The 23,760-nt window shown below is 48.7% G+C and overlaps 1 protein-coding gene across 1 annotated transcript in view; it reads left to right on the top strand.

Annotated features, from left to right (window-relative positions):
* Window positions 1–23,760, top strand: part of DNAH9 (dynein axonemal heavy chain 9) — a 241,309-nt gene that overhangs the window by 35,853 nt on the left and 181,696 nt on the right. Inside the window, exons 15-17 of the mRNA XM_078785082.1 lie at window positions 1,014–1,255; window positions 22,520–22,655; window positions 23,230–23,426. Of these exons, the coding sequence (XP_078641208.1) occupies window positions 1,014–1,255; window positions 22,520–22,655; window positions 23,230–23,426 (575 nt within the window). The remainder of the gene's footprint in view (window positions 1–1,013; window positions 1,256–22,519; window positions 22,656–23,229; window positions 23,427–23,760) is intronic.

Below are 23,760 nucleotides of genomic sequence, written 5' to 3'. Positions count from 1 at the left end.
TTTGTCTCTCTCTGTTTGTCCGCACAGAATAAATATGATTTTCTCTGCAACTGTTGGTCCGATTGACAGGAAATTTGCACCATGGATGCGCCTCCTGTAGAATTTAAAAAAATAATTATGACGTCATAGGTCACGTGGTACTGGCGCCATCTTGGAAACACCGAAAAACTTTGCACCTCTATATCTCCGAAAGCGCTACTTACAAAAAAAACGACACATGGCTCGTTGTAAAGAACTTTCGATGGGGAATAACATTTGTTAATGATGATGTCATAGGTGTCTCCATTATGACGTCATAATTCGACAAGTACAAAACTCTGTCTGATCAAGATGAAATTTATTGAGCATCATCTAGGGATAAATTGTTTGAGTAAAAAACAATTATGGCATCATCGGTCACGTGGTTCGGCTGCCACATTTGTTTTAACACAAAAGCCTTAAAAACCACTAAAAACGTCCTGGCGAGGGTCTGCAATCTCTGATTGCTCTTTCTTGTTTCATTTTGTATGCAGCCTGAGGCTGCTGGTTGCATCATTGCTGAGAGCATAGCTGTGCCGCTGATGCAGTGCCCTCTGTAGGTTGGAGCAGGAATTTGGAATTTGTTCAGGCTGCCAGAGATAGCTCGCCTACTCTTTGCAAAAGACAGCATGTCTCCACTATATCTTTCACCAACAATGGATGGCAGATGGGATGCCTTGTTGAACATCCATCCGATGGACGGCTCACACATTGATGCCATGCCATGTAGAGAGACAGGAAAATATTTTTTACAAGTAATTTTACTTTTTAAATGATTCTCAACAAATACACGTTGAATTTGTTTTTTTTTGCAATCATTAGCATATTCTGATGTTATGGAATACGTCTAACGGTTTTTTGAAAAGTTCATAAGATACAGATGTATGATGCAGCAACAGTTGTCATTAAGAAACGTAAATCATAATTGAGCTCAGAAATTTGGTAAAAGCAGAAACAATAAAACATATTTATCCATTATTATCTCGCATGGCCAGGTGTGTGGGAGTACATCCAGGAGTTGAAGCAGAGGGTTCAAGACTTGCAAAGCTGCTTGTACAGATCCAAGAACAATGTGGAAGTGATGCGCACCACCATGAGCTCCTGGCTTTCACCTGTATTCAGTCGTCTTGAGGGCAAACATGAGAGCCTTCTTAGCTTGGCCGATCGTGAGCAACAGCTTGAGAAGTGGCAGACCCTCGTGGCACACACCGGACGTAGGCTACATCTTCTGCTCCAGGTGATGGATATGAAGTTGCTCTCAGGTTCATCAAACTTTGGTTCACTCTTATCTGATTATATATATATATATATATATATATATATATATATATATATATATATATATATATATATATATATATATATATATGTGTGTGTGTGTGTGTGTGTGTGTGTGTGTGTGTGTGTGTGTGTGTGTGTGTGTGTGTGTGTGTGTGTGTGTGTGTGTGTGTATACTCACATCTCTCACCCGTAATTGGAGGGATAACCAATCAGCTCTCACCTAATCAATTACTCCAGGTAGCTAGGATTTTCATAATTTAATGTCATGTATTTGCTAACTGCTATTGGCATTGCACATGGTACATGTTTGTGAGCCTCGGTGGTGTGCTTTTCTGTCTACTAGTACACCCGTTCACGACGGAAGCGGCATGGGGAGTCATGTTATTGTCCGAATTATTATTGCCAATTATATTATTACGATTACTTACGTTAGATTAGGTCATTTAAAGGATCATACCGTGCATGACAATATACTGCAACATGTTAGATCAGAACGTGCATGATATTGTTGTGGATATGAGAATTGTGTTTTTTTATTGTTGTAAAAATATCACCCTCCTTCCTCCAGTTGTGTATAAAGGTCATAGGGCGTCCCTTAGTTAGGTCATATACAATCGCGTTAGCCAATCATAGATTTCCTGCTTGTTGGTAGTTATTTCCTTATTCTGTGTATTAGGTTAAGGCTTTGTCTTCCATTAATTGACACTCCATTGCACCGAATCAAATAAGAATAGCTCCCCTTCAATAATTACATTCCCAGCCCAAATTCCCTCTCTGGGTAAAGCAGCTTCACAAGCGTGGGGTGCGCGCCCTCTCATTTCGCTGCAAATAGTGAATATGTGCTCCGTGCTCTGTTTGAACAGGAGGGGCGGGGTCGCCGGGAAGAGGCAAGCCCAGGGCGCGCCACGAGGGGCGGGGCTGTTCAGTCCCATGTCCAAATAATGGAACAAGCCCGTAGCTCGCCACGAGGGGCGCGCCGTTCGGCGCCATGTCCAAATAAGGAGGCAAGCCCGTGGCATTGCCATATAAGGTCACAGAGCACGGGGGGAGGGCTGAACCGAAACCGACGAGGGCGTGTCACACCGCGCTTGAGGATGAGATATGCGTGCGAAGATCGCGCAAGAGGGAGATGAGTGAGGGATCCCCATGAGCATGCGTCAAGGAGGAGTTAAGCAGATGAGTTGAGTCCACCACAGAGAGTCCACCACCACCAGCTTGGAGTCCACCACCACCAGCTTTGAGGCCACGCAGTTTCGACCCGCTGCGACACGGGAGCCGGATTGCGGTAGCATCGGTGGCCGTCGAGGTCCCGCCCGACGTCCCTTGCGGGATCAAGCTCCAGCTCCGGTTCCCGTTGGACCTTCCTCTCCTTCCAGTCTTTCCATTCCTGCCTGCAATTTCCCCATTCGTGTGAGTTTGCTCGTAGTCCGTTTTGTGTGTCTTGTCCTGGGGTATTAATTAAGACTGTAGGTAAGCTAGCGTTGCAGTGTCTCCTTGATTCCTTCTGTCTTTATTTTATTATCTTTCCTTCTTCCTTGGTTATTTTGGTCCTGTAAATAGTAGGAATAAATATAGTAGCATTTTCAAACCCTTTTTGCCTTCGTCTTCCTCTTCTTCACATCCGTGTCGTCTTTGTGATTTCCCTCATTGGACACCTGTGGCACGATTTTGGCCAACGTTAAGGAATCGGGTCTAGTCATTGTTAACGGTTCGGGCCGCGGCTGCCATCCGCTCGGCAAATTAACATCTTATCCGTGGTCACGAACGAAGCTGCTCACCGGCCTTTCCGGAGGTCGCAGTGCAGCTTCAGGGACCACGTCAGTCAGTAACAAACGAGGGGACTAATCCCCCCTCAAAGGGGAACCATAGGCCGACGTTGGGTTCCGTAACAATTGGTGTCTGGGAGTGAGATACGGACCTGAAGCGCTACGCGCGCTCAAATTACGAGTGGCCCGAAATTTTGTTTTATAAAATCCGAAATTTGAAAATCATGCCATGGATGGTCAAGATGATCGGATGCCGGTGGGGGAATTAGAAGAGGGGTTAGGGGTAACCCAGGACCACAGGGAGGAAATGGAGGAGGAGAACAATGGTGAAGTGGTTGAGGAGGTATCAGGTGCGCAAAATGGCGCCCTCGCGCACGTGGTTGTAGCGGCACCAAATTTAGCCGCGCCCGTTGTCGCAGCAGCCGAGCCCGAGATGCCAGGGTACATGCGAGCCTTCATGGCGCAATTCATGAAGGAAATAAGGGAAGTAAAAAACGAATCACGGGAAACGAAAGAAATAACTGAGGGAATGGCGAGGGACAGAGCCTCATACGAGGTAAGGGAGGCTGAGAAGGAGGTTAACCGCAGGTTGGGCGGGAGGAGCACACGGGTGCACGAGGAGGTAACGCGGGTCAAGAAGCGCTGGTTGAGCGAGGTGGAGGAAAGCGCGGGTAAAATGATGGGTATAGAGATCGTGACCCGGGGTATGGGGCAGCCGGCGACTGCTGAGGTAGAAGAGGGAATTTTAATAAAGCCAGCGGTCATCGTGGTGAATAAAGAAAAAGTGCTGGGAATTGAAATTGAAGACACGACGGAGGTAGCCCAGGAATCGGAGGAAGGAATGGAAACTGTACAAAGTCCGTGCTCACATCACGATGCTGTGCTTCATAACCCAAATGAAGATTTGCAGGTGCTGGTGCAGGGAGGAAGAAGAACCCCGAAGGTGAGACGGGCTGTATGTGGTGCCGGGAGATTTTGTAAGAGGGGGTTTGGCGCGAAGAAAATTGTCGCGCGATTGGGATCGATATGGCACCCTGGCGTTGGTGAAGGGTCCCGTGTGAGTAAAAATGGCACGCGTGTGAGGAAAAAGTGTGCGTCAAAGAGTGAGCGTGTTATAAAGTGTGGGAGTGATACCGAGTGCGAGCGAGAATGCACGTCGGGGTGTACGGAGTGTGACACAGGGAGTGAGAGCGATACGGAGTGTACGTGCGAGGGTGAGTGTGACACGGAGAGTAAGGTGGTGGTGGAACGTGTGCGAGGAAGCACACCTGAGTTGGTTGTGGCGCGGGTGTGGGAGAGCCCATCTGAGCGCGTTAGTGGGTGGATGCAAGAGTGCACGCCCATGGTGAGTGGTACGGGGTACGTACCGAGGGGGGAGAGTGCGCGAGGTGTGTTAAGGGAGTGTGCGAACGGCGAGTGTGCGCGAGAGGTGTGGTGTGTAACAGGGAGTGCGTTGGTGGAATGGACGGAGTGTATGGAATGTATGGACAGCGTTGGAACGCCGGGCTTTGTGAGTGTGAAACGGGTCGCGTGGTGTGAGCATGCAAGTGAAGCATCGACGTTGACCGGGTTAGCAGTTAGGGCGACGGATAGCGGGCGCTCGGTGCGCGGCACGCTTTGTTGGATGCAAAGCCTCGCGCGGGGCGCGCTTTGTTGGATGCGAAGCCTCGCGTGGATCGATGCTGCGTCGCCCCGCTTCGGAGCGTCGCGCACGATTCGGGCCTGGCCCCGCCCCGCACGGTCGAGTCCGGGCCTTGTCGGGCAAGGCGACCGGTCCGGTTCAAGGGCGAGGAGGAGGAAGCGGAACGGTGCCCCCTGGCGGGGGCGGGGTTCCGACCAGGAGAGATTGAGCCATCGGGCCCAGGACCGCGAGGTACCGCGCCGAGATGGTGCGTGGAATCTCGGCCCGACCAAACCACCTCCCTTGAACCGAAAGCCGGACGGATTCAACCTGCAGGCGACCAAACCACCCGCGTTCATTGCTCGGCTTTGCGAAGCCGAGCTTTGTAAATGAATTGGCGCACCGAGAGGCTCCAGTGAGTAGACTGATGAGGATAGTGTTTTTGATCCGAAATTTAGAAAAGTGAATAGAATTGGCAGTAATTGGAAAATTTTTGATTGGTTGCAATTGGATGAGCCAAATTGGTAGTGGGAGATGCCCGATGTAGAGGAGTGGCAACTCTGCCATCCCTCACAGCGGGGGCAAAGGAGCACTAGTTATGGGGGTTGGCAGTGAAAACTAGCCCGGGAGGGTTAGGATATCGTGTGTAGGGACCTAGAGATTGACCATAGGTAACTGTAAGTTTAAGTAGTGACAATGATACCTGTAGTGGGGATGCAGGTAGATTAGTTTGGATGATAATGACGAGGGAGCGCAATAATATAAGGGGCGACTGGGAAGCGCGAGTTTTAGCAGGGCACCAGGTAGTTCAGATGATGCCGTGTGTGTGTGTAACAATGTATTCAGAAGTGTATTGAGCATGGAAGTGTATGGAGCAGTGAGTAAGGAACAAGTGAGATTGCACAGGTGTGCAACTGAACAGGTGTATGGAGCAGTGTATGAGTGAGTGATGGTGATGTGTGTTGTGTTGACCAAATGGTCCAGGGAGGAAGGAGGGTGCAGGTGGCACCAGGTGAGATTGCACAGGTGTGCAACTACAGGTGAATGGAGAATGGTTGTATGGAATAAATGGTATGGAATATATGGAGTATGGAATGGATGGTCGTGGAGTGAGTATGGTGGAAACTGTGGAGTGGAGTGGATGGTGCGAAGGTGTGGATGGGGGAAAGGAGGATGGACCCCCATCACGAATACCCGGGGAGGGTAGTGTAAGTGTTAGGTAGAGGGTACAGGTAAATTGTGGTTGGATATTGGCATCTGTGGTGCGTGGTGGAAGAATGATGTTTGGATGGGTGCATTAGTGACGTGGAAATGGCTGGGCGTGTGGCCTGTTAGTGTGTGTAGTTGGTTGGGCACTCCACCACTGTGAGGATGTCGGCCAGGTGAGGCCGCAGGTGGGCTCTGGGAGCCGGTAGAGTTGTTGTGGATGGGGCCCGAGGATCCGGAGGACGGACCCGGGTAGCCCAGTGCCAGAGAGGGCACCGAGGGGTGATAGAGCCAGGAGGGGCCTTCCCCAGTTAGATAGGTTAGGGTGAGGAGCTAGGTAAGCTCGGGTGGCAACTACAGTGGTGGAGGTGTGCAGGTGGGTAGACCTGCTGGGAGAGCTACACGACTCAGCCCGGAAATTGTGCAAGGGCACCGGGAGATGAATCGGGGGAGTGAGACCCCAAATTGAGAAGCACCACAGTTTGGTCAATGGGAATTGGTTTTTAGAACCATAGTGTAAGTTGGCCAATGGATTGGCAGGGAAAGACCCCGGGTAGTGTAAAGTGTGTTAATGTCAGTTAGAGGATAGTTAGGATGGAAATCTCCTCGCACCATCTACATCCACTCACCTGAGGTGACGTACCTCCACACCATGCCAGGTGGTTTTTATTATTTTGTGCAAATGTTTGGAATGCGAGACGCATCATGACGTGGGTGTGACATTGTGCTGTTGTTCCATCTCTCCCTCCTTATGAGGATTGATGATGAATTGGTGATGGCAAATTTTGGTTCGAGGGATTGTGAAGACGAATTTGTTATAGGGGAAATATGGGGATGACGAGACATTAGTGACGAATTTGTAAATGTGTAGATTGTTGTAAATATGGGGTAAGGGCAAGGGTAGAGTAGGTAACGGGGGAGGGGGGGGGGGGGAGGGACGTACGGTAGGGACGAGCTTTTCTCCGCTCCGTCTCCATACGCACCTCGCCTTGCATTGCCTTTATTGATGTGTACCCTTGTGACCTTACCCCTCGCTCACCTGTCTTTTCCCCCCCCCTTGTCTCCCACACGAGGACTGTGCGCCACTGGGCACCGAGGGGAGCGTGCGGGAGTCCGCCATTGTGCGCCCGAAACGCTCGCAACCACAACTGTCTGCATCGATGCACCACGTATGGACCACATGTCTGTGGCTGAGCACCACTGATGGACCCCATGGGTTGGGGCATGGCCCCTCTGCTGGAACCGGCTATGAAGGCCCGAGATCTTGCTGGCGGACCTTGGTCACAGGGCACCGATGCCACACAGGTGAACCACAATAGCCGGCCCTGTGGGCCATAAATAAAAAACGGACACGTTTTCTGTGCAAGTTTTATTATGTCCAAATAGGCCGCCAGTAAGAAAATGACGAAGTTGACAACATCTGGAAGATAACAATAGCCAGCAGAGGGAGCCGAAGAGCAAGACACCACCAAAGGTTTGTTGTTTTTATTTTTATTGAACTGTGATGACTGTGCACCGATTGGTGCTTGAGGGTGCTTTGGTGCGTTTTGGGTGCTTTCTGGTGCGTCGATGCAGGGCAGACTGTCTCCCCCCCCAAAAGAACAAAGAACAATCACAGGTCCTGGGTTGCGTTTTGTAAATAAAAAAGCATCGTTGTAAATAATACTCCCCCATCGTAAATGTATAGTTTGAAGACAATTCCGCAATTCGGTTAGCTGTGGGCATGAGTCTGTTAGGCAGGGTGCAATGGAGCAGTGGGACATATTTATTTGTGTTTTAAAACTGTCACACTCAGGGTCAGGTTAAATATAGAGGGAACTACACCTACGTGCCACACTAAAAGTAAAAGTAATAGGCCCGGGACGTGCCTAAGAGGAGGAGGGTGCAGTGTTGTGGATATGAGAATTGTGTTTTTTTTATTGTTGTAAAAATATCACCCTCCTTCCTCCAGTTGTGTATAAAGGTCATAGGGCGTCCCTTAGTTAGGTCATATACAATCGCGTTAGCCAATCATAGATTTCCTGCTTGTTGGTAGTTTATTTCCTTATTCTATGTAGGTTAAGGCTGTGTCTTCCATTAATTGACACTCCATTGCACCGAATCAAATAAGAATAGCTCCCCTTCAATAATTACATTTCCCAGCCCAAACTCCCTCTCTGGGTAAAGCAGCTTCACAAGCGTGGGGTGCGCGCCCTCTCATTTCGCTGCAAATAGTGAATATATGCTCCGTGCTCTGTTTGAACAGGAGGGGCGGGGTCGCCGGGAAGAGGCAAGCCCAGGGCGCGCCACGAGGGGCGGGGCTGTTCAGCCCCATGCCCAAATAAGGGAACAAGCCCGTAGCTCACCACGAGGGGCGCGCCGTTCGGCTCCATGTCCAAATAAGGAGGCAAGCCCGTGGCATTGCCATATAAGGTCACAGAGCACGGGGGGAGGGCTGGACCGAAACCGACGAGGGCGTGTCACACCCGCGCTTGAGGATGAGATATGCGTGCGAAGATCGCGCAAGAGGGAGATGAGTAAGGGATCCCCACGAGCATGCGTCAAGGAGGAGTTAAGCAGATGAGTTGAGTCCACCACAGAGAGTCCACCACCACCAGCTTGGAGTCCACCACCACCAGCTTTGAGACCACGCAGTTTCGACCCGCTGCGACGCGGGAGCCGGATTGCGGTGGCATCGGTGGCCGTCGAGGTCCCGCCCGACGTCCCGTGCGGGATCAAGCTCCAGCTCTGGTTCCCGTTGGACCTTCCTCTCCTTCCAGTCCTTCCATTCCTGCCTGCAATTTCCCCATTCGTGTGAGTTTGCTCGTAGTCCGTTTTGTATGTCTTGTCCTGGGGTATTAATTAAGACTGTAGGTAAGCTAGCGTTGCAGTGTCTCCTTGATTCCTTCTGTCTTTATTTTATTATCTTTCCTTCTTCCTTGGTTATTTTGGTCCTGTAAATAGTAGGAATAAATATAGTAGCATTTTCAAACCCTTTTTGCCTTCGTCTTCTTCTTCTTCACATCCGTGTCGTCTTTGTGATTTCCCTCATTGGACACCTGTGGCACGATTTTGGCCAACATTAAGGAATCGGGTCTAGTCATTGTTAACGGTTCGGGCCGCGGCTGCCATCCGCTCGGCAAATTAACATCTTATCCGCGGTCACGAACGAAGCTGCTCACCGGCCTTTCCGGAGGTCGCGGTGCAGCTTCAGGGACCACGTCGGTCAGTAACAAACAAGGGGACTAATCCCCCCTCAAAGGGGAACCATAGGCCGACGTTGGGTTCCGTAACAATATTATAACATGTTAGATCAGAACGTGCATGATATTATAACATGTTAGATCAGAACGTGCATGATATTATAACATGGTAGATTAGGACATTGAAACGATCAGAACGTGCATGATATTATAACATGTTTGATCAGAACGTGCATAATATTATAACATGTTAGATCAGAACGTGCATGATATTATAACATGTTAGATCAGAACGTGCATGATATTATAACATGTTAGATCAGAACGTGCACGATATTATAACATGTTAGATCAGGTCATTGAAACGATCAGAACGTGCATGATATTATAACATGTTAGATCAGAACGTGCATGATATTATAACATGTTAGATCAGGTCGATGAAAGGATCAGAACATGCATGATATTATAACATGTTAGAACAGAACGTGCATGATATTATAACATGTTAAATCAGAACGTGCATGATATTATAACATGTTCGATCAGAACGTGCATGACGTTATAACATGGTAGATTAGGTAATTGAAACGATCAGAACGTGCATGATATTATAACATGGTAGATTAGGTCATTGAAACGATCAGAACGTGCATGATATTATAACATGTTAGATCAGAACGTGCATGATATTATAACATGCTAGATCAGAACGTGCATGATATTATAACATGTTTGATTAGGTCATTGAAACGATCAGAACGTGCATGATATTATAACATGTTAGATCAGAACGTGCATGACGTTATAACATGTTACATTAGGTCATTGAAACGATCAGAACGTGCATGATATTATAACATGTTAGATCAGAACGTGCATGATATTATAACATGTTAGATTAGGTCATTGAAACGATCAGAACGTGCATGACGTTATAACATGGTAGATTAGGTCATTGAAACGATCAGAACGTGCATGATATTATAACATGTTAGATCAGAACGTGCATGATATTATAACATGGTAGATTAGGTCATTGAAACGATCAGAACGTGCATGATATTATAACATGTTAGATCAGAACATGCATGATATTATAACATGTTAGATCAGAACGTGCATGATATTATAACATGTTAGATCAGAACGTGCATGATATTATAACATGTTAGATCAGAACGTGCATGATATTATAACATGTTAGATCAGAACGTGCATGATATTATAACAGGTTAGATCAGAATGTGCATGATATTATAACATGTTAGATCAGAACGTACATGATATTATAACATGTTAGATCAGAACGTGCATGATATTATAACATGTTAGATCAGAACGTGCATGATATTATAACATGTTAGATCAGAACGTGCATGATATTATAACATGGTAGATTAGGTCATTGAAACGATCAGAACGTGCATGATATTATAACATGTTAGATCAGAACGTGCATGATATTATAACATGTTAGATCAGAACGTGCATGATATTATAACATGTTAGATCAGAACGTGCATGATATTATAACATGTTAGATCAGAACGTGCATGATATTATAACACGGTGCATGATATTATAACATGTTAGATCAGAACGTGCATGATATTATAACATGTTAGATTAGGTCATTGAAACGATCAGAACGTGCATGATATTATAACATGTTAGATCAGAACGTGCATGATATTATAACATGTTAGATCAGAACGTGCATGATAATTTAACATGTTAGATCAGAACGTGCATGATATTATAACATGTTAGATTAGGTCATTGAAACGATCAGAACGTGCATGATATTATAAGATGTTAGGTCAGAACGTGCATGATATTATAACATGTTAGATCAGAACGTGCATGATATTATAACATGTTAGATCAGAACGTGCATGATATTATAACATGTTAGATTAGGTCATTGAAACGATCAGAACGTGCATGATATTATAACATGTTAGATCAGAACGTGCATGATATTATAACACGTTAGATCAGAACGTGCATGATATTATAACATGGTAGATTAGGTCATTGAAAGGATCAGAACGTGCATGATATTATAACATGTTAGATCAGAACGTGCATGAGATTATAACATGTTAGATCAGAACGTGCATGATATTATAACATGTTAGATCAGAACGTGCATGATATTATAACATGTTAGATCAGGTCGATGAAAGGATCAGAACGTGAATGATATTATAACATGTTAGATCAGGTCATTGAAACGATCAGAACGTGCATGATATTATAACATGGTAGATTAGGTCACTGAAAGGATCAGAACGTGCATGATATTATAACATGTTAGATCAGAACGTGCATGATATTATAACATGTTAGATCAGAACGTGCATGATATTATAACATGTTAGATCAGAACGTATTATCGAACGTATTATCGAACGATCAGATTAATGTAGAAGGAAGTAGAGGACGGGGAAGACCGAGAAAGACTTGGCTAAAGATGGTGGAAGAAGAAATGTGGGCAAGGGGGTTAACAAGGAGAGATGCAGAAAATAGGGCAAAATGGAGAAGATTGTCATGGGGACCGCAAGGCTAACCCCCGCTCTAGCAGGGAAAATGGCCTTAAAATGCATGTTGTGTTGTTGTTAGATCAGAACGTGCATGATATTATAACATGTTAGATCAGAACGTGCATGATATTATAATATGTTAGATCAGGTCGATGAAAGGATCAGAACGTGCATGATATTATAACATGTTAGATCAGGTCATTGAAACGATCAGAACGTGCATGATATTATAACATGTTAGATCAGAACGTGCATGATATTATAACATGGTAGATTAGGTCATTGAAACGATCAGAACGTGCATGATATTATAACACTAGCGGGGTCACCCGTGGGAATCCCACGGGCATGGATGTGTGTGACATTTCGACATATTGAGTTATATGCTGCACATTCATTTTTACAAAATGGTTACTGGCAAGTCATCAGATCCAGAAATGGTGTGATGAACACAATTTATTTATTTCACATAATATGTGACCCCTCACTCCTCTCCACCTGACACTCTCCTGTCTCCACCTGACACTCTCCTGTCTCCACCTGACACTCTCCTCTCTCCACCTAGCACTCCTCTCCTCTCCAAACCCTCACATCCCTCTCCTTTCCAATCCCTCACCTCTCCAATCCCTCACACTCCTCTCCTCTCCAATCCTTCACACGCCTCTCCAATCGCGCCTCACACTCCTCTCCAATCGCGCCTCACACTCCTCTCCAATCGCGCCTCACACTCCTCTCCAATCGTGCCTCACACTCCTCTCCAATCGTGCCTCACACTCCCCTCCAATCACTCCTCTCCAATCGTGCCTCACACTCCTCTCCAATCACGCCTCACACTCCTCTCCAATCGTGCCTCACACTCCTCTCCAATCGCGCCTCACACTCCTCTCCAATCGCCCCTCACTCGCCTCTCCAATCGGCTTTCCCCGTCTCGTTTCTCTCCTTTTGCTCCCGTCTCGTTCTTTTTCTTGCTCCAAATCGGCCCGTCGGAATCGGAAATCGGCCCGTCTCGCCCGTCGGCCCGTCGGAATCGGAAATCGGCCCGTCTTGCTTTTGTGCTTGTGCGTAAATAAATTGTGTTCATGACACCATTTCTGGTGTTGGGCTAGCGGCTAGGGTGCCGGCTTAGGATCCTGGGTTCGAATCTCGGTCGATCGCCGAATTAATGCCAGGGGGGTTGACTCAGCCTGTCATCCTTCCGAGGTCGGCTAATTGAGTACCAGTTCACTGGTAATTCCCTGTTTGTCGTTGAAGGCGGCAAAAAGGGTTGGCGTCAGGAAGGGCATCCGGCCGTAAAACATTGCTTCAAAAAGGGGACAAAAAAACAACAACTACCATGGTCCCCGAAAAGGCCAACCCCCGCTTTGCGGGGAAAAATGGCCTCTAAACGGTGGTTTTTACACCATTTCTGGATCTGATGACTTGCCAGTAACCATTTTGTAAAAATGAATGTGCAGCATCGAACTCAATATGTCGAAATGTCACACACATCCATGCCCGTGGGATTCCCACGGGTGACCCCGCAAGTTTGCATTGACGTTCGTCGATGGACTCGTTCGCCCGTCTCATTCGTTTTCTTGCTGCATCCTGTTCAAGTCTGCGTTCTTCATCGATAGTCTCATTCATTTTGGAAATAGAAGTTTCCACGCAGCGCATAAATTGTCACGATCCTCAAGAGGAATTTGTCTCGTAATCATCAAATGATAAATGGCAAGTAAATTATATTGTGGAAAATTAAAGATTTCAAATAAACCTATTTAAAGTGTATTCGCACATAACTAATTTTAAAAAACGAAGAAATATCTCTCGGTAATTTCCTGAAACATATTTTACTTCCGGCTAATAATGTTGAATTAAATAAAAACGAAGAAATATATGTCGGCATCATTGTTGACGTTTTTGTGACGACTGTCATCAAACGAAAAAGTAATATATCTTAACGGAAAAGCAAAAGCGAATTTTTAATATATATCGACACGTTGCCGTCGGTGTCATGTTGGGCGGTGTATGATACACCATGACGCGATTTTTAAAAATATATCTCTGCATTTTCCCGCGTGTGTGGAATGTTCTCAATTATTGCTGACACCGAGTCCAAAACCATCGATAAAAATGAAATCATATGGTGAGTTAGATTGGAGATAAAGGCGTGAGAGAGACTCAATGGCCTTGAAGTTGAAGTTACAGGCGTTTGAGAATTCATTTCGTTCTATAAACGGCAACTTTCATTGGATTTCCTTCCCGTTTTTTTTCAACCGAGTCGAAAACTATGTTAGCGACTGTGAAAAATGAAATGATATATCGAATTTTTAATATGTATCGACACGTTGCCGTCGGTGTCATGTTAGGCGGTGTATGATACACCATGACGCGATTTTAAAAAATATATCTGCATTTTCCCGCGTGTGTGGAATGTTCTCAATTATTGCTGACACCGACTCTAAAACCATCGATAAAAATGAAATCATATGGTGAGTTAGATTGGAGATAAAGGCGTGAGAGAGACTCAATGGCCTTGAAGTTACAGGCATTTGAGAATTCATTTCGTTCTATAAACGGCAACTTTCATCGGATTTTCTTCTCGTTTTTTTTCAACCGAGTCTAAAACTATGTTAGCGACTGTGAAAAATGAAATGATATATCGAATTTAAAATAGATATCGACACATTGCCGTCGGTGTCATGTTGGGCGGTGTATGATACACCATGACGCGATTTTAAAAAATATATCTCTGCATTTTCCCACGTGTGTGGAATGTTTGTGGAAAATTAAAGATTTCAAATAAACCTATTTAAAGTGTATGCGCACATAACTAATAAAAAAAACGAAGAAATATCTCTCGGTAATTTCCTGAAACATATTTTACTTCCGGCTAATATGTTGAATGAAATAAAAACGAAGAAATATATGTCGGCATCATTGTTGACGTTTTTGTGACGACTATCATCAAACGAAATAGTAATATATCATAACGGAAAAGCAAAAGCGAATTTTTAAGATGTATAGACACGTTGCCGTCGGTGTCATGTTGGGCGGTGTATGATACACCATGACGCGATTTTAAAAAATATATCTCTGCATTTTCCCGCGTGTGTGGATTGTTCTCAATTATTGCTGACACCGAGTCTAAAAGTAAAACCATCGATAAAAATGAAATCATATGGTGAGTTAGATTGGAGATAAAGGCGTGAGAGAGACTCAATGGCCTTGAAGTTACAGGCCTTTGAGAATTCATTTCGTTCTATAAACGGCAACTTTCATCGGATTTTCTTCCCGTTTTTTTTCAACCGAGTCAAAACTATGTTAGCGACTGTGAAAAATGAAATGATTTATCGGATTTGATTTGAAATAAAACTGGGGGAGAGCAAGACACCACGGGCCTACAAAACAGGACTCAAAGCTATGCGAGTTAATAAAATGGTGGATATTTGTTTATAGCCACTCCCAGAATGGGTGGAGCTATGGGTGGAGCTACTCTGCAAACCGAGTAAGCCACACCCCGGACAGACACCCAACAGATAGACAGACAGACAGACAGAATCATCTACGGCTATTATAATATAGATGTTAGATCAGGTCATTGAAACGATCAGAACGTGCATGATATTATAACATGGTAGATTAGGTCATTGAAACGATCAGAACGTGCATGATATTATAACACGTTAGATCAGAACGTGCATGATATTATAACATGGTAGATTAGGTCATTGAAACGATCAGAACGTGCATGATATTATAACATGTTAGATCAGAACGTGCATGATATTATAACATGTTAGATCAGAACGTGCATGATATTATAACATGGTAGATTAGGTCATTGAAACGATCAGAACGTGCATGATATTATAACACGTTCGATCAGAACGTGTATGGCGGACACGAAAGCCCACTGGCGTGGTGACATCATTCCGCGCACCAAGTGGGCGGCGGCCACGCCCAAGGGGTAGGCGTGGCCTCAGGATATACACCGGGCGCGCAGCCCGGAGCGCGCCAGTGCTACAGTGACCTCTTTGAATAAAGAACATTAAACTTACCGCATTGTCCGCTTCCTCCTTGGTAGCAAGTCGCGCGCGTAGCACCGCGTGCTTCATTGGTGACCTCCGACATTCGAGTCAGCCGTCGCTGACAACCCGAAACCGCCGCAACAATGGCTAACAACGCGGTCTCCATCAAGCTCCCCGAATTCTGGGAGTCACAAGCCGAAGTTTGGTTCCTGCAGGCAGAAGCCCAGTTCCGACTTCGAGGCATCACGGTGGACGAGACCATGTACTGCCAAGTGGTCGCCGCCCTCGGGCCCGGCACGGCCACCCACGTCGTATCGGTCCTAAGGGATCCACCTGCCGATGGCAAGTACGAGGCGGTCAAGCGTCTCCTCCTCGCCACGTTCGCCCTTACGGTGGATGCACGGGCATCGCCTCTTGGACTTCCCCGAGATTGGGGACACGCGACCGTCGGTCCGTATGGACCATATGCTGGCGCTCATGGGCGACGTAACCCCGAACGCTCTATTCCGGGCGTTATTTCGACGCCAGCTGCCAGCACGAGTCCGCCTCGCTTTGGCTGGTTCTGCGTTAACGGAACCCCGTGCGCTCGCTGCCGAGGCCGACAAATACTACGCGGCTTTGGACACGCAGGTGAGTCTTGGCACGGTTGCCGCTCCCGAGGCTCCCGAGGCTTTCCCAGATGCACCGCACCTCGTGTCCGCCACCGCCGCGAAGAAAACCGCGGCCTCCGACGCCGCAGCTGCCCGCCTGGTGTTTCTTCCACGCCAAGTTCGGCCACGAGGCTCGGCAGTGTCGCCCGCCGTGCTCATTCGGCAGGTCGGGAAACGGGCGAGCCGGCGCTCGGTGGCAATGGTGAGCGTCGGCAATTCAAACAGCCTTCTGTACATAACAGATACCTTGTCCGGGCGCCGTTACCTGTGTGACACGGGGGCGCAGGTGAGTGTCGTTCCTGCCGGTACATCCGACAAGCACACCGCGGGCCGAGGTCCCACGCTGCTTGCGGCCAATGGTACGTCTATACGCACGTACGGAAAACGCTGTCTCTCCCTGCGGTTCGGAGGGCAGGTTTTCCATTGGTCGTTCGTTACGGCCGACGTGCCCATGGCACTGCTCGGCGCGGACTTCTTATGTGCTAATGGATTACTGGTCGATGTAAAGCGCAGAAGGCTTGTCCAGGCTGAGACGTTCAGCTCGCTCGCGTGTGCGCTGACTGCCTCGTTGAGCAGCTCACAGAGCGGCTCATCGAGCGGCTCGCCGAGCGGCTTGCTGAGCGGTTCCGTTCCGGCCAGGTTCATCTGTACGCTTCCGGCAGCGGACGAATTCGCCCGCCTCCTCGCGGGTTTCCCGGCCCTCACGAGGCCCACCTTCTCGGCGGGGACCGTCAAGCACGGGGTGGAAGATCACATCCCCACTGCCGGGCCACTGGTCTACGCCCGGGCACGCCGCCTCGAGCCGACGAAGCTCGCGGTAGCGAAAGCGGAATTCGCCACGCTGGAGCGGCTCGGCATCGTGCGGCGCTCCGAGAGCGCGTGGGCGTCCCCGCTCCACATCGTGCCCAAGCCCGGCGGGGGATGGCGACCATGCGGGGACTACCGGCGCCTCAACGACGCCACCACCCCCGACCGCTACCCCGTCCCCCACATTCAGGACCTTTCCGCCCGCTTGGCGAATATGTCCTTCTTTTAAAAGGTGGACCTCGTACGCGGCTACCATCAGGTCCCTGTCAGGCCGGAGGACATCCTGAAGACGGCTGTCATCACGCCATTCGGGCTTTTCGAATTTCTTTGGATGCCCTTCGGTTTGAAAAATGCGGCTCAGGCGTTCCAGCGCCTCATGGACAGCCTCTTGCGCGGCTTGGATTTTTTGTACGTATACCTGGACGACATCCTCGTCGGCAGCGCGTCCCACGAAGAGCACCTTCACCATCTCCGCACGCTCTTCGAACGTCTGGGCCAGCACGGCCTGATCGTGAACCCCGCCAAGTGCCGGTTCGGTGTCGCTGAAATCGACTTTTTGGGGCACCGCGTCACCAGGCACGGGGCCGTCCCCCTACCGGCCAAGGTGGAGGCGATGAAGGGGTTTCCGCGCCCCCGCACAATCAAGGGGCTCCAGGAGTTCCTGGGCATGGTAAACTTTTACCATCGGTTCCTGCCCCGCATCGCCCAGCTCATGCGCCCCTTACACGAGGCCCTCCGGGGGAAGCCGGGCAAAGGTGACATCAACTGGACCGAGCAGATGGACGCGGCGTTCGTGGGCGCGAAGCTTGCCTTGGCTAACGCCACCATGCTCGCGCACCCGGCGCCCGATGCACCGATCGCCCTCACCACCGACGCCTCGGACTACGCGGTGGGCACGGTGCACGAGCAATGGGTGCGTGGAGCTTGGCAACCGCTGGCGTTCTTCAGGCGGCAGCTTCGCCCGCCCGAACGCCGTTACAGTACCTTCGACCGCGAGTTGCTTGGGCTTCACCTGGCGGTCAGGCACTTCCGCCATCTGCTCAAGGGCCGTGCGACGTGCGTTCACGGCCTTCGTCGACCACAAGCCACTGGTTTTCGCGATGGGCAAGGTCGCCGAGCCGTGATCGGCCCGGCAACAGCGTCATCTCGCGGCCGTGTCCGAGTACACGACGGACATCCGACACGTCGCGGGAAAGGACAACCCGGTGGCCAATTGCCTTTCCCGGGCCGTCGCCCACGCAGTCCACCTTGGCATTGACTATGCCCGGATGGCGGCGGACCAGGCCGCCGACCCCGGGGTCCAGGCCTTGCGGACCGCCGTCACGGGCCTCCGCGTCACCGAGGTGCCCTTCGACGGCGCGGGCACGGCCCTCGTTTGCGACGTCTCCCTCGGGCGGCCTCGCCCCATCGTGCCCGCAGGCTGGCAGCGCCAGGTTTTTGACGCCATCCACGGCCTGTCCCACCCGGGCACGAAGGCCTCCCAGAGGTTGGTCGCCGACAAGTTTGTCTGGCATGGCCTCCGGAAGGCCGTCCGCGGCTGGACCAGGACGTGCCTCGCGTGCCAGCGCGCGAAGGTGCACCAGCATACCCAGGCCCCATTGGCCCCGTTTACGGTGCCGGCACGTAGGTTCGAGTGGGACCTATGCCCCCCTCACGGGGTTTCACCCACGTCCTTACCATGGTGGACTGCACCACCCTGTGGCCGGAGGCCATGCCTTTGGCGGCGACGACGGCGGCAGACGTCGCGCAGGCGTTCATCGCCACCTAGGTCGCCCGGTTCGGCGCCCCCTCGGACATCTCGTTCACCTCGGAGCTCTGGGCCGCGGTCGCGCGGGGGCTCGGGGTCCAGCTGCACCGAACCACGGCCTACCACCCCCAAGCCAATGGCCTGTGCGAGTGGTTCCACCGCTCGTTGAAGGCCACGTTCCGGGCCACCCTCCGCGACGGCGGCTGGGTCGACAGGCTCCCCTGGGTCCTGCTGGGCCTCCGGACGGTGCCCAAGGAGGACCTGCGCGCATCCGCGGCGGAGTTGGTCTTTGGACAACCGCTGCGGGTGCCGGGCGAGTTCCTCCCAGACCCCACGGCACCTTGGTCCGTGACGCAGGAGCGTTCTGCGCTGCAGGAGACCGCCCGGAGGTTCGCCCCGGTGCCGACGGCGCACCACGGGCACACTCCTACACACGTCGCCCCGGAGCTTCGCACCGCGGAGTACGCCTTCGTCCGGCACGACGCCCACCGGACACCACTGCGGCCCCCGTACGACGGGCCTTTGCGCGTGCTGGAGCCCGGGGTGAAACATTTCACCCTGGACATCGGCAGCACTCCTGACCGGGTTTCCATAGACCGCCTCAAGCCGGCCCACCTCGACGTGGACCACCCCCCGCCGGTGGCTCGGCCCCTGCGTCGGGGCCGCCCCCCTGCGGGCGGACCCCCGGCACCGCCCAGCACCGCAGGCACGCCGCCCCCCAGTCCGGCACCCATCCCGGGTACAGCCGGGGGCATCCCACCTGGCATCCCTGCACCCCGGACGCCGCCGGTCGCCAGAGGGCGCTTCGGCCGGGTCATCCGTTTGCCCCGCAAACTGGCCCTCCAGGTGCGCGGGAATTCTGGGGGGGCGCGTGTGGCGGACACGAAAGCCCACTGGCGTGGTGACATCATTCCGCGCACCAAGTGGGCGGCGGCCACGCCCAAGGGGTAGGCGTGGCCTCAGGATATACACCGGGCGCACAGCCCGGAGCGCGCCAGTGCTACAGTGACCTCTTTGAATAAAGAACATTAAACTTACCGCGTTGTCCGCTTCCTCCTTGGTAGCAAGTCGCGCGCGTAGCACCGCGTGCTTCACGTGCATGATATTATAACATGTTAGATCAGAACGTGCATGATATTATAACACGTTAGATCAGGACGTGCATGATATTATAACACGTTAGATTAGGTCATTGAAACTATTAGAACGTGCATGATATTATAACATGTTAGATCAGAACATGCATGATATTATAACATGTTAGATCAGGTCATTGAAACGATCAGAACGTGCATGATATTATAACATGGTAGATTAGGTCATTGAAACGATCAGAACGTGCATGATATTATAACATGTTAGATCAGAACGTGCATGATATTATAACATGTTAGATCAGAATGTGCATGATATTATAACATGGTAGATTAGGTCATTGAAACGATCAGAACGTGCATGATATTATAACACGTCAGATCAGAACGTGCATGATATTATAACATGTTAGATGAGGTCATTGAAAGGATCAGAACATGCATGACATTGTAACATGTTAGATCAGGTCATGGAAAATCTCCACGGAAATCTCCACGCATGGCTTGTGGGCTTCCTCTCTGGTCGATCAACGTGTGGCCCTGAATGGGTTTCTCTCATCTCCTCTTCCTGTTCAGGCTGGAGTTCCCCAAGGCAGTGTTCTGGGCCCTGTGCTTTTTCTGGTCTTCATCAATGATCTCTCCGACTCTCTGGAAAATCCTCTCTATCTCTTTGCTGACGACTCCACTTTCTGCCGCTCTATTCCTCATCCCTCAGATCGGCAGTCTGCAGCCTCCTCACTCTCTGCAGACCTGGACAAAAATCACAGACTTGGCAAACAAGTGGAACATGTCTTTCAATCCTGATAAATCTCACACTCTTACGATGTCTCTCCGAAAAGACCGCCTGGACAACCCTCCCATGTACTTTCTCAACAATCCTCTCCAATAAGTTCTGTCACTCATGCTTTTGGGGCTCACTATCTGCCATGGTCTTTCCTGGGAAAACCACATTTCCAAGCTGGCCTCCAAAGCCAGTCGCCGACTGGGCATCCTCCGTCGTGCGAGGTCCTTCTTAGGCACACCTGAACTCCTCACCACATACAAGGCTTTCATCTGCAGCTCAATGGAATACTGTTCCACCCTCTGGGCCGGTGCTCCTGCCTCACACCTCGCTCGGCTTCACGTTGTTGAAACCAAAGCTTTCAGAATCATTGGAATCTCCCGCGATGAAGCTAACTCCGAGGGCCTTTCACTTACTCACCGCAGGCAGGTTGGTGGTCTTTCTGTCTTCTACCGACTCCTCTCTGGCCTAGCCCCCCAGCCCTATCTGTGCTCTGTCCCCCAAGTACTCCTACAGGTCACACAAGATCTGCCTGCACCCCTCTTCTGGTGAAACTGCCAAATCAAGACTCTCTGCTCACCTTCACTCTTTAATTCCTCTTTTCGCCCGCCTCTGGAACAAACTCCCCCACTCCCTTCAATCCCACTCCTCCCTCTAGGTCTTTAAAACAGCTGTTCACCACCATCTCTTATCTTCCCCCATCCAAAATCTTGATCTTTTCTACCCCCGCTAATTCACCCCAGATACACTTTTTCGAAATTCCAACTTCTTTCCTGGAAGTCCTTGCAGTGTCCATATGTTTTATACCTCTCCCACCTCCCCCCAAGCCCTCTCCCTCCCACAGTTCTCTCGATATCCCTGCTCTCAAATGTTGTGTTTGTGTCCTTCCCCCTCTCTCCCCATCTTGTCTACCGCTCCCCTTATTTTGTGTTTTTTGTGTCGGTTTGACTCTTTGTGTGATTAATGTTAGCTCTTTCACGAGCCTCGATCTTGTATACAAAAAAATAAAATAAAAAAATTCATGTAAAAGTACACTGATGTCTCCTAATGTCTTTCCCCTCCATATGATATATGTACAGGTTTCTGCCTGAGCCTTAGATCAATGTAACAAAAACAAAGTTAGGAGTCAAAATTGTTGATAGTTTATCAACACTATCAACTGATATTGTTGTTGATAGTGTACAACACTATCAACACTATCAAATTGATATCAAAATTTAGCTTACCTGGAATGCACAACCTTCAGGCCATCACTCACGTGTGCTCAGCACTAGGTTACCTTCTGGTCAAACTGTTTTTATGCCTCCGGCATCGGAGTCGACGAAGTCGCCGAAGGCATTATGTTTTCAGGTTGTCCGTCCGGCTGTCTGTCCGTCCGTGATAGGTTTTCGTTACCGCGATAACGTGACAACGGCTGAAGGGATCTTAGTCAAACATAATGCAGTTACGTATAATGAGGTAAAGATGAACTGATTAGATTTTGGGGTCACGAGGTCAAAGGGAAAAGGTCAGAGGTCATGTTAGGTAAAAATACTGTTACCGCGATAACTTGTGAACCAGTGATCAGATTCTGGCCAAGGTTGGTACAAATATGTATTATGATGCAAAGATGAACTTGTTTTATTTTGGTGTCAAGGGATCAAATGTCAAAGGTCACTAAAAATGCCCTAACAATTTAAAATATCGGAAAGTAAGGCTTTAGTTGTACAATTCTGCTCACTTTGATGCGGCTTTTGTAAAGTTTGAATGTCGAAACTAACAGTGGCATTGCTTGGTCAGTTTTGATCTTTTATATAATTCTGTCTGACAGGAAAACCAAACTTTACTTGAGGCAGACAAAAATCTAGAGGCCTGGAAAATGTATGTGCGTCACGTCGATGAGCTCGTTGCAGATGGCGTTTTCGCTGCCATTGAGTGTTCTTTGAGGTTCCTGCTGAACAACACAGGTACCTAGTATTCATTTTTACTCTATTCTTGTGGAACTGAAAAGCATACCCAAACAAACGGACCCTCTGGAGAGGGTAACTTGAAAGCATCTGAAAAATGCAAAGACCGTCTGCATCCATTTGTGTTCCGACGTCTTCTTCTTCTGAAAACAGTTAAAAGAAGAAAAAAAATGAAAATTGATTATTTTATGCAGCCTTGACCTTTGTGATTTTGATCTAAAAATGAATCAGCTTCTAGCTTTTGATTGGTGAACAAATTCTGGGACCCAACATGCAAATTCTTAAATTTTCAGATCATTCGGATGTAAATTGATGACTTGTGATTCTGACCTTTTGACCTTTGACCAAATTATTAATTTGCCTTCTCCATATTTTCATAATAAAGCTTTGTTGAACATTTGATGGCAAAACTCAAATGGTAAATTTAAATTTCCGGTCAATTGGATGAAAATTGACAATTTTATGTGACGCTGACCTTTGACCTTTTGACAAAATTATTAATTTGTCTTCTCCATATTATCATAATAAAGCTTTTATATTTACCTTCTCTTTCTCTCCCCGTTTTTGTTTGAAGATCCAGTGATGTGTACGCAGCCATTTCTGGAGCTTACACTGGAGCTGGAGCCTCCACTTTTGGTGTTCAAACCATCACTGGAGCCTGATGATGAATCAAGTTTAATGGCCTTGGTTGATGGCTTAATCTGCGACGTGTTTTCAATTTCAACCCTCATTCCTCGCCTGGATAAATATTGTGAACATTCTCATTATCAGGTATACTTTTTTCACATTTGCTTATGGAAAGCCTTGGAAAATGAGATGCAGGATTCTTTTCTAAATCTTCAAGTTTGCTTTGGAATTATGACGGAATTTGTTGGATCGGTTTGGTGTTTGACAATGACAAATTAATTAGATTTTGGTGAAGATCCGGATCCGGATACTAGAATTTTAAAAATGATTCTTCACTATTGAGAGATAGGGCAAAGAACGATATATAGCACAATAGCTCAAAAAGTTGTGGACGGATTCGGACAAAACTAGGTGGAAGAGTTGTTTGGGTGACAAGAACAAGCCAATTCGGTCTTGGTTAAGGTCCCATTCCAGATCC

Source organism: Myxine glutinosa, chromosome 9, assembly GCF_964187855.1.
Source record: "Myxine glutinosa chromosome 9, kmMyxGlut1.1, whole genome shotgun sequence".
NCBI classification, from domain to species: Eukaryota; Metazoa; Chordata; class Myxini; order Myxiniformes; family Myxinidae; genus Myxine; species Myxine glutinosa.
The sequence above is the reverse complement of the archived record's forward strand: the minus strand, read 5'-3'. Positions and strand labels throughout refer to the sequence as shown.